General features: G+C 40.7%; 1 protein-coding gene across 1 annotated transcript in view; it reads right to left on the bottom strand.

Moving 5' to 3' along the window:
- Window positions 1–3,547: 3,547 nt before the first annotated feature.
- Window positions 3,548–12,174, bottom strand: part of Jmjd1c (jumonji domain containing 1C) — a 157,474-nt gene continuing 148,847 nt past the window's right edge. The window contains exons 24-26 of the mRNA XM_055598915.1: window positions 10,690–10,866; window positions 4,922–5,053; window positions 3,548–4,432 (exon numbers count right to left, since the gene is read on the bottom strand). Coding sequence (XP_055454890.1) covers window positions 4,343–4,432; window positions 4,922–5,053; window positions 10,690–10,866 — 399 coding nt within the window. The 3' untranslated portion in view covers window positions 3,548–4,342. The remainder of the gene's footprint in view (window positions 4,433–4,921; window positions 5,054–10,689; window positions 10,867–12,174) is intronic.

Raw genomic sequence — 12,174 nt, 5'->3', positions numbered from 1 at the left:
CAGCACCACATACAGGTAAACTGAATGGAATTGAAGGACATCTAACTGACCAGTCTCTACCAGAGAACGAGGTGAGTGGAGAACCCACATACACTTGATGTCAGAAGAAAGGTACTGAATGAAGAGTCTTTACTCAGCTGTGTGGTGAAAGAAATGGCTGTTCTTAATAGAAAGCGTAAAGTCTGTGTGCATGCCCTATGCAAGCAGAAGCCAGCATCAGGTGTCTTCCTCAGGTTCTCCGTCTTTTGAGACCTGGCTTCTGACTTAAGCTGGAGCTCAGCAGATCAACTAACCTGGCTGACCCTGAGCTCTAGGGCCTTTCCTGTCTGCTTCCCTCAGCACTGGGATTCCAGGCCTCTGCTGTTGGGCCTGGCTTTTTGCTCAAAAGGTCACACTTGCACACCCAGCACCGACTAGACTGATAGTGGCTCTTTGTGGGGAGTTACTAACACATTTTAACGGTTGAGTGCTTCTAGGTAGGCCTTCAGGACTAGAGGTTATTGAATCATTCTAGGTGATTGTCCACCTTCGTAATGCTATGACCCTTTAATACATTTTGTGGTGAGCCTCAATCATAAAATTGTTTTGGTGCTAGTTAGTAACTAAATTTTGTAACTATTATGAATCATGATTTAAACATCTGATATGTAGGATATCTGATGTGACCCCTGGAAAAGGGTAGTTTGATTCCCCAAAGGGGCTGGGAACTGCTGTTGCAGATGGTTGTAGGTGAAAGGTGATCTCTAAGTTACATAGTTTGTCATAATCCCTGCCATCTTAATTGGTGGAAACTAGTGTTTGGTGTTTTTTTGTTTTTTTTTTTTTTTTTTAAGGAAAAGGGGTTGCTTCATGTTTCAATTCTTCCCTTTGGAAACCACTGCTGACCAAAAGTGCCATCTGCTGGACAACAACAGGAACTAATTTTGTGTTCCATTATGCAAGGATCTGATGGATGGAAGCCTCTTTTTAGCAATTGGGAGTGGGACTCAAGGCCTAGCAAGCAGGACAAGCACTCTGCCACTGCCTGTACCCCAGTTCTACGTGCCTAGTGTAGTTGAAAGCTTAAAGAAATGGGGGCCAGTGGGTAAGGGTGCTTTGCCACCACACCTGATGATCCTAGTTTGATCCAACTGCTACAGCTTGTCCTCTTGACTTCCACGCATGTGCCCCATTAGCGTACACCCAGTAAATGAAGGAAGGAAGGATAGGGAAGTGGTGTTGGACATGTGCTATGATGCAGCTTCGACCTTAACCACAACATTCACACTAGGGCCAAGGAGGCAGAAAAATGACAAGTTCGGGGATCAGCCTAGCCAGGACAGGGAGTTAAGAACTAATCTCAATATAGACCACTTATTTGGAGGAACCAAAGTACTTCGCATAGTCTTCACTCAGGTGGCTTCAAAACACACACTCATCTATGAGCAACACATATGGCACTGTACCCTATCTGGCCTGCCATATATCCCAACCCAGTGCACAGTGAAGAATGGATTGAAGAACTAGAATGGTAGCTAACTTGTATTCCTTTTCCTCCTTCATAGCTTGCCTGGTCTCCAGAAACATCAATCCCTGCACAGCCTATACACTCATCAAGTATTTAAGAGTGCTTTTCTCCGGTCCCTGATCTTTACTAGCTACACTTCAGCCTGTGTTTCCTGAGCCAGTAGACAGCAGAGTGACATGAAAGGGTATTGCAATCCCGAAATACAGGGCAGCAAGGGAAACTTAGCCACATGTATATTCACTAGTCAAAAAAACCCACCTGGAGGTCTAACCGTAATGACTGCCACATGTACTGCTGGTTTGATTTTATAAAAGCCTCACTATCATTCCTCAAACGATTCTACATACTTAATTCATCTTCTCTTACATATAATTGTGTGGTGAGGGTATGTGCACACATGAAACCTAAGAGGGCACCAGATATCCCCCTTTATTGCTCATTCCATTGAGGCAGGGTTGCTACCTGAACATGGACCATGTTATTTTTAATATCTATTTTCTTTTTGTGTGTGTTTGCAAGTGCAGGAATACACAGAATCCAAAAGAGAGTGCAAGGTGCCATGGAGTTGAGAGTCACATGGTTGTGAGCCACCTATGTGGAAACTGATTCTGGGTCCTCTGCAAGAGCAGTACATGCTGTTAACATTTGAGGCCCTGGGGACCAGCAAGCTCAAGTGATCTCATCTTCCCTCGCTAGGAAGCGCTTCCCTGTAGGGACAGCTGCTGCTTACATGGTGCTGGGTGACCTAACCCTGTTCTCATGCTAGCAGAGCATGCCTGTTTAACTACTCAAGTCAGGTCTCCTGCTTCTAAATCACTTTACATGGTGTGGTGGCTTGAATAAAAAATGGACCGCATAAGCCATGGGAGGTGGGACCTTGTTGGAATGGGTGTGGGCTTTGAGATCTCAGAAGTTCAAGCCACTTCACTTCCTGCTGCCTACAGATCCAGATCCAGACTCTTGGCTCCTTCTCCAGCACCACGTCTGCTGCATGCTTCCCACCATGGTAACAAACTAACCCTCTGAACTGTAAGCCAGCCCAAATGAAATGTTTTCTAAGAGTTATGTGGCCATGGTGTCTCTTCACAGCCTTGGAGCACTTAGACACAATTTGGACACAGTAAGACATTTTCAGATGTGGAACATAGAGCCAACCAAAAGGACAGAACTCAAATATGCTAATTATTGCTGCAGGGCTGGGAAGACAAGTTCTGTTGGTCAAGTGGCTGGATATGCAGGAGGGCCTGAGGGCAACCTGAATAGAAATTGCTCATAAAAAGCTAAGTGGTGGTAGCAGGGAGATGGAAATAGGAAGATCCTTGAGGCTTACTAGTCAGCCAGCCTGGCTTAAGAGCCAGACCCAATCTTCAGTAAGAACCTGTCTCAAAACAAAAATAAAAAACTCTTGAGAACAAATCCAAGGCTGACTTCCAATCACATCCTCATAACACCCACACACACACACACACACAAAAATCTTGCTCCAGTAGCCAGAATTGTGACCCCTACTGCTGACTCCCCAGCCTTCCCAAGTCATGTTTTTGGTGATGTAAATGCTGTGTTCTCTCTGGCGAGCTTTACAAAGCATTTGGTCACCATCACAGAACATGACTACTTCTTGAGTTATGGCTAGAATCAAGTGTTTGCTCGGAAAGCCACTGTAACCTGGCTTAATGTACTCTAGCTTCACCCATACTAAAAGTATTTTTGTAACACAGGTAAAAGGAACCTCAGGGAATAGCCAGAAGTAAAAGATATTTGAGAGAAAATACAATATTGTACTCCTGCAAGACCTTAGGAGACCAGCAAGTAAAAATACTCAGAACTTAAGAACTAATACCATGGCTTCAAAGTTCATTTCCTATCAAAACTAAGGCTAAAAAGGCTGGCTTCAAGCAAGCAGCTGAGGCAGTGATTAGCTACTGAGACAGAACAAACTTGGCAGGGTCACACAATGAGGAGCAGAGCCCAAGGCTCCAAGCTCCACTTTGTCTCAGCAGTGTCATATCAGAGAGCGAGAACTGGGACATCAGCTTCTTGATAAAGTCTTTTAATGGAAAATGTAAAACCCCTTTCAACTGTAATGTACAAAGCCATATGTAACACTTGCACTTTAACAAAAGCAAGCCAATGTTTTAAAAAAATACATCCTTAAATGTATATATGTATATATTTACATAGCATATTAAGTTTAATATTTAGCTTAAAACTTCACATAAATTTTACCAAAATGAGACAATTTTAAATAAATTACACCTTTTGAAAATGTTTAATTGTACAGTCAATAGCTTCAACAAAATATTGAAGTGTCTGAGTTTAGTATCTACTTTATATACTTTGTATTTTACACATTTTACAATTATTTGGCAGTAATTTTCTGATTATGACATGACTGCTGTGCAATCCAGCAATTTTCCAAACGCAGGCAACAGCTGGTGTTTGTGTCCTAGTCTCACAGTAACTGTCTCAATGTAGTGAAAAATATCAGTTATTTATTAAACTGTACAAGAGCACATTTACACTTGATCAACAATATAGCATAGATTTTTTTTGTTTGTTTGTTTGTTTTTTACCAAAAATAAATACATCATTTTAAATCTGGCATCTTCACAAACATCATATACACTATGATACAAGAACAGCTATATAGTGCTGCTTTTAAATTTAGCTTGTTTTATAGCTAGCATTGAATCACAGGGGCCGTGACATAATGCTATACTGGTATGGTGTCAGTAGCAAGTAATTACTACAAAGAGAATTTCTTGGCACTGATGGTTTAATGGAGCTCAAGTCAGACTTATTGTCACTCAAGGGGCATCCCAGTTCCAACCACACTTAAGTGTCCTCCATGTCCTCTACTTCATCTTCATGCATCTTCAAAGCTCTCACCATTTCTTTGACTGCATGATACAAGATATTCTTCACCTAAAAGACATGGTATTTACAATCATGGAGCTGGGGAAAACTTCAAAAAGGATAGCTACTTGGTTAAAAACATTAACAAAACACCACACACACACACACACACACACACACACACTCTGGAGCTCAAGCAATCCTCTTGCCACACCCTGCCAAGTGCTGGGAGTATAGGGCATGTACTACATGCCTGCTTAAAAGACAAAGTGATGGCTTTTATTTTAAGGGAACTGAAGAGCATCAAACTTAAGACAGAAACATGAAAGCTCAAAGTGTCACAAGCTGGGATTTCAGCACCAGTCAGTGAATTCAGTAAACCCATGGTGTGTTGACTCGTTAACCTACTGTGTCAAGCTGGCAGCCGCTGCCTAAGCTGGAGTTTGTACATCCTATTTTCTGAATATAAAAAGCAAGCAAACAAACCCCCCCAAAAAACCCTCAAACCTAAAAACCAAAATAAAGCAAACCCTTGGCTCCCCTCAGAATACCCCTTACCTGTAGTTTATCGTCATAGTTGATTTCTTCCTTCAAAAGCCTCAGTTCCTGCGTTAAGTGAAAGGACTGTACAAGGTGTTCTGGAGAGACAAAGTCTTCGGTCACCTGAATACAGCTGTGAAAATTTTGTACCTATTCAAAAAGAAAAAATGTGAAATGCAAAGCTTAGAACAGATGGTCACATTGGAAACAAAGAAAAGGCAAACTGTCTAAAATGAATAAATACGAAGACAATTCCACCAGAGAATTTTCCCAAAACATCAAATGGATTTCAGAGCTTAAGACCACACTTTAATGAGAAAGTTATGTCACCAAAAAGCTTCATGTGAAGTGACTTTGTAAATGAAGTATTTTTAAATGATAAAACAAATGACTTTTCCAGGAATCCTTTGGAGAGGCTAATAAGATCCTAAATTATCAATATTGCCTACATGGGCTTTTAAAAATGTATGATGTTAAAACACCACTAAGGAGAGAGGCTGTAAGGAACACTCCATCTGTTTTGTTGCTATTCCTTTGTTGGTCTTGTATCAGAGAATGAAGAAAAGGAAATGCAACTTAGTTCATTTGCTAGGCACTGAGGTCGGAACTTTAGTTCCACACAATCTACTGACCATGCATGAGTTTTACAACTGTTCTAGAATTTTTATTTGTGCCTTTGTTTTAAATTAGCCAATTAAAGAGACCATCTGATCTCATGTGACTTTAAGTTTTTCAGAGTAAGTTTCTCTTTGTTGACTAAAGGTCTTTCTTCAGGAGCCAGTCAGCATCATGCCATTTATTTAGCAGTTATACCTTTTGTATATCCTTATTCCTAACAACTGCTTTCTCTCAATGCTCTATATAGCAGAGGAAGGCCGAGTTGGATCTAACATCAGATTTTTTAAAATTGTTTTTAGGTTATCTTCAAATGATGTTTTAGAATGCCATAAAAATTCCTGGGAAAGAAGAAACAACTGAAAAACTAAGCACTTACATTTATTCTAATTTTTAAGTTTGCAAAATCAAATTTAATTTTGAAGAGTGAGATGAAGTAGATAGTAAGTGGGAAATGAACACTGTGGCAAAAAATCTAATTGATGACAGGGTGATGAGATTCCAGAGGGGCTAGAATTCCTCCTCTGGACATATGACCACCTGGACAGCTGCTGAAGTCGACAGAGGTGTTTAACTCAAGCACTGTGCCTCTATTGACAAGTTGGTAGCACCATAAAGCAAGCGCTCTGTTTCTGTGTTCATTAGGCTGCTGGTTCCTCTGGAGAATAACAGTGGGAGCCTCACATGTGCAGCGTTTCTGTACAGTCTCACTGGGTCCTCCTTATTGTCTGTGGAACAGATGCTCTATTCAGAACAGTAGACTATGGATGAGATGCTCAGCTCCTGTCCCAAGACAAATCAGCCAATAAATGGCAAGTCAACAGGAGCCCAACTCCTGTGATGTCTTGTCTAATAGATGCTTTACATTCCTACATTAACTTTCTCATACCAGCTACATAGTCTCCAATGCCCTGTGTCTCCTATGTCTTATCTGGGAGTGCTGTGGGAAGAGTGAGTCCTTCAGGAGTCTTAGCATATTACCTTTTTGTATGTTTAGCTCTAACATGACCTAAAATCTCTTGTAGCTCCAAAATTCTCACTTAGATCCTTTGTTCAATATCTTGTTCCTTTTATTCTCTTCATCCACCATTCTTGTGGTTTCCTTTAGATTCTTTACCCATGGAGTTTCCTTGAGCACTTTGCATTGTATAGTAAGTCCAAGGTCTGGGCTTTCATGAGAACATTTCTGTCAATACAGTCTCTTCTGAACAGTCTTTTCTGTTTCTGTGCATGTGTTTACCACTCCAGGCTGAAAACTGGCCATCTGAACATTATTATGTGAGCTTTAGTAACCATACTTCCTTGCTTCAAGGTTTGTTGTCATGGGTCACTGAGGGTTACAGACATCGTTTAGTCACTTTGCAGAGCGTTTCTGGTGTTTTTTCTTGCTAGATGTGATCAGGACAGCTCCATCCCATGTTTTTCAGTGGTCAACCCTGTACTGACAGATTTCCTTAGAGAGACTTTCTTCTTAAAGGGCCTCCAGGGTCTTCTGGCTTTGTTGTCACCTCCCAGAGTTTGGAGAGGCTGTGTCAGCACTGCCAATTTATGGCTGCTTTGAAATATTTTTCAGACTGCCAGCTTTTACTGATGCTTACAGGATGGTATGTATGTTTCTAACAAACCCTATCTGAAATATTTTGCTGAAAGTTTGAGACTTGAAGAAAGGATCCAGTTTTAAAGCAGAACACCAACGAGCTTTCCATTCCATTTATGCCTTGTCTTTGCCATCTACGTCATTAATCATACTCGCTGTAATCAGGAGGGAAGTAAGAAAACAAAGCTTTTCATGTTTATAGTCTGAATGTCATCTTTTAAAAAAGGGTTCACTATTATCTTGATATAGTATTTGGTTGTTTGTGAAAACATGATGTGAGAAGGTTTTGCCACAAATTTCTTCAGATCATTCAAATGCACACAATTTGCAACTCTTAAAAACATCAAGCCACTCATCATAAATGCTAAAACAGTCTAGAAACTTAGGGCAAACTTCTCAATAAAGATATTCTGTTCATTGTCTTTTTTTCTTTTCTTTTTTTTTTTTTTCCTCCTGTGGTCCTGGGGTGGGGGTTTTGAACTTCACAGTCTAGTAGGCCCATGTTCTTCCCTCAATTTTAAAGGCCATTCAAAATACTACAGCAGAGAGCAACCAAGGTCCAGCTGCTCTACCTAGGGATGGACAAAATTTCCCACATTTTGTCAGGCTTATAAACACAGGACTTAGAAGTTACAATTCTAGAATGTGAATGGATGTGAGGCAAACCCACTTCCAGTTTGTAAGTTAAATATGTAAACTGTACTGCACAGCTGACATGCCATCGTCTTTCTAGTCTGTCCTACTCACTGCTAAGTGGCCAGAACAGCATGCTACTGCTTTCACAGCACTGGGCCTGGTGGTGCACTGTTCCATTGTTCAGTCTTAAGCATCTATCAAAGCGGTTCATGTTCCTCCCCAACCCAACTTCTAAACATCAGAAATGCTAGTGGTAGGGTATGGCACCATGTGTATGACCTGGCCCTCCAGTAGGAAAGCGCTCTGGGAACTGGCCAGGATGTCACTGCACATCTGAAGCCATCCCCACCTAAACAACAAAACGCGATCTCAACCCTGCCCTTTCTTTCACACTCACATCCTAAAAAATAAATCTGAGTGTAGCAAGGGCTAGAGAAGAAGCAGAGAAAATAAAATGAATGCAACAACGATGTGGGGAAAGGTACAGCCACTTCAGATAACAGTGGGGATTTTTTTGTTTTGTTTGTTTTTTTGTTTTTGGTTCCAAGACAGGGTATCTCTGTGTGCCTTTACCTCCCAAGTGCTGAGATTAAAGCCATGTGCCACCACACCTGGCTCAGGGGAAGTTTCTTAAGGTCAGTCAGACATTAATTATTTAAGCAGGCAAATCCCACTAGCCAGTATTTACCTAATGAAGATAAAAGGCCATATTGGCATAGAAGCCTATAGTAAATATTCACATTTATTTACTGCACAAACTAGAAAAAAATAATAATTCCAGTTGGAGAGAAGATTAAAAAAATTCCTATGATGACACAGCTGACTAGCAAAAAATGAATTAGTTGTTCTATACACTATGGATGGCTCTGAACTTCATTATAAGGGAGACTAAGTGGTATGCACGGTGGGTAAGGACAGTAGCTCAGTGGTTAAGATGTTGAGTGCAGTTCCCTGCACCCATATCAAGTGGCTGGCTTACTGTGAGGAAGTAATCTGCAAACTCAGCTCCAAGAGGACCTGCCTCTGGCCTTGTGGCACCTGTACTCAGAGGCACAATTAAAACAAACCAAACAAAAACTTGTTTTAAGTAACACACATTGTATGATCACTACTATCTATCTATCTATCTATCTATCTATCTATCTATCTATCTATCTATCTATCTATCTATCTATCTATTTATTGAAAGAGGGTCTGATTATAGCCCAAGCAGGCTTGGAAGTTGACACACTCCGCCTTTCAATTCCAGAGTGCTAGCTCACAGGTGTGAACATCACAGCTGGCACAAGTGTAATGAAATGACATTCTCCTAACAGCAGAAAGTGGAGCATAGATCCTAGGTCATTTTAGTATGTTCTGTTTAGCCTCCCAAAAAGGAGGCACTGGGGGGTGGAAGAGGGGTTGTAAGAAGGCTCAGCAGTTAAAGCACTTGTTGCTTTTCCAGAGGACCCGAGTCTAGTTCCCAGCAGCCCCAGAAGTAGCTTACAACCGTTACAACTACCTATTGCTGTAGCTGCTGCCCCCACAGCCGTCTACACCCACTTGCTTATTACCATACACAGGAATACGTACATGTATAATTTAAATCACGCTGTAATTAAGCATGACTGCAATGTCCACTTTAAGAAAACTTAACCTTGAAAGGATGTGTGATGACTCACACCTGTAATCCCAGCACTGGGGAACTAGAGGCAGCACCACCAAGTTCACAGACAGCCTGGTCTGCAAAGCAAGGCTCCACGTCAAATGCCCCAGCACTTGGAAGGCTGACAGGGGCCCAGCTTGTCTCAAATGATTCAAGAGAGCAACAGCCACTCTCACACTTAACTGGCTCGACACGCACACAGGCCTGCACGTAGATCTAGTCTCTATCATCAAAGTAGTCTGACACTTTCCCTTTACCAAACGCAGCTAGCCACGTTCTGATAAGGCTAGCAGAAATAAATGGCATTTGGGTACTGAATCCCAATTCAGCATGAATGACAGTGACTAACATCTCACGAGCCCATGAAAAACAACAAACCAATACACTTTCAAGAAGTTACTATGGAGAATAAGGCATATTGTATTGATAGTTAAGTCTCTTAAATAATAGTTAAGATTTAATAATGAATCTGATTTAAAAAAGTACTCACTATCAAAAATTGTCACTTCTATACATGTAAAACAAGTAGGGACAAAATAATGAAATAAAAAACTTTTCTTAATCAACAAATTCTTACCAGATGACACTCAACTGTTGATGGAGGGTAGAAAATGTAGGAAATAAACTAGGGCAAAGTGCATTTTCTTTTCAGGTTTTCCTTACACCACCATCACCATCTACTCTAGGCCATTCTGCCCAGTTTCACTTGTCTAACTATCCATGTAAATATTGGTTTTCTTTTGACTTCTTTGCTTGTTCTGAAAGTCATGCTATGCAGCCCAGGGGGGCCTTGAATTTGTGGTTCTCCAGCCTACTGCTGAGGCTACAGGTGTCATCACTCCCGTGATAGGTGCTCACTTAGAACTTAAGTTCTGTGGGTAGACAGCTATATAAAGTGCAGACTGTCTTTTGTTAAACACACTAGATTACAAGCAAGATGTTTGCTTCAAGGTGGATTCAAAACCTAGGTGCTCTCCATGCTTGTTTAAATGCTTGGTGAGCGTGAGTAGCAGCAGCTTTCTTCTCCCCTGAGGAGTCTTAAAATCACTTCAATTTCCTAAACATAGCAAATATAAACAATGGCAATATAGCTCAGTTTAACAACTTAATACCTTAAAGTATTTAGTTAATTTAGGTTTCAAATACTATAAATACTATTTTAACGGAAATACAATGGTGCTGTTCATTTTCCTACTTAACATCTTCTTTGATTTTTACCTAGACACACAGTACTTTCTTCCCCCAAACCAGGTCTTTTCTATACAGGGGTGTTAGAATTACATAAATGTGTACCTGATGAAGTGTTCCTGCTGGCAAAACAATGGCATCACCAAGGAACTGAATGAGCGTGCAGGCTCTCACTCCGTATTCCTCAAGCAGTCTCTGGCGGAGCTTTTTATTCACATACCAACTTTGGTCCCGTATTGGATCATGCTCTGGCAGAACTTCAAGACCTTGTTCTTTTGAAATCTGATGTGGGTTAAAATAAAATATGCACACCAACTTAAGGGAGTTGAAAATCTTATTTACTTGTACTGATCTTTTGCTCTCTTATATTTACGGTTGTGAGCCTAGCCTGTAATGGCTAAGCCATTTCTCCAGCTGGGTTTTCTGCTCTCATACTCTTATAAAACAACTAGGGCCTAGAGAGATGGCTCAGTGGGGTTAGAGCACTAGCTGATCTTGCAGAGGACCGGGGTTTGATTCTCAGTACCAAGATGGCATCTCACAACCATCTGTAATGCCAGTCTCAGCTGTGCTAATGTTCTTTATTGGTGCCCTGAGGCACTGTATGGACATGGTACAGACTTATAAGCAGGCAAAACATGTACACACATAAAAATAAATCTCAGAGCAAACAAAAAAGTTAATGGCTATTTTTAATTCTAAGAAAATAAAGTTGGGCTATGGTGGTGCATATCATTTATCTCAGCACTCTAGAGGCAGAGGCAGTTGGATCTTTCTGAGTTAGAGGCCTACTTGTTCTATGTAGTGAGATCCAAGCTAGTGACAGCTACAAAGTGAAAAGCTGTCTCAAAACAACAGCAACAGGAACAACAAAACATTATGCAAGTATTTAAAAAGCCAGAGGAATTTAAAATGCTAGTGTTAGCAGCACTCATGGTCCCATCTCACCACCTCTTTGTACTGTGATCATCTGATTTTTTTTTTCTCTTCCTTGTATTTATTTCCTCATCATATAATGAGAAGGAAACAAAACACTTCCCTGCTTTTATCTCCAAATCCAAACAATTCATGCTCCTGGATGGCAAATCCCTTAAGGATATATACAAAGATGAGAAATTGTTTTACACTTAGTGGCCTGACCCTTCAAGAATCTATTACAAAGAGTTATTTATAGTTCACAAAAAGCTGTATTATTACAATAAAAAAAGTACAATTATTATATTTTATGTTAAAAACTTGAGGACATTCTTGTATAAGGTTGTAATTTGCAAGGATTCTTCACACAGATCACAGAAATACCTAAATCCTTTCTAGAAGATGAACAAAATGGGCTTTAAAACCAAGAGATGGCAGCTCTGAAAAATTGTTTATTTACTTATTTATATAATTTATGTTTGGGTGTTTTGCCTACATGAATGATTGTTTGGGTACCACATGAGTGGCTGGTGCTCTTAGAGGCCAGATGATAGTGTCAGGTCCCTTGGAACTGGAGATGGTTGTGAGCTGCCATGTGGGTGCTGGAAATGAACCTGGGTCCTCTACAAGAGCACCAAGTAATCTTACTTACAGAACCATCTCTACAGCCCCATA

Source organism: Psammomys obesus, unplaced genomic scaffold, assembly GCF_907164565.1.
Source record: "Psammomys obesus unplaced genomic scaffold, mPsaObe1.curated_primary_1811, whole genome shotgun sequence".
Classification (NCBI taxonomy): domain Eukaryota; kingdom Metazoa; phylum Chordata; class Mammalia; order Rodentia; family Muridae; genus Psammomys; species Psammomys obesus.
The sequence above is the reverse complement of the archived record's forward strand: the minus strand, read 5'-3'. Positions and strand labels throughout refer to the sequence as shown.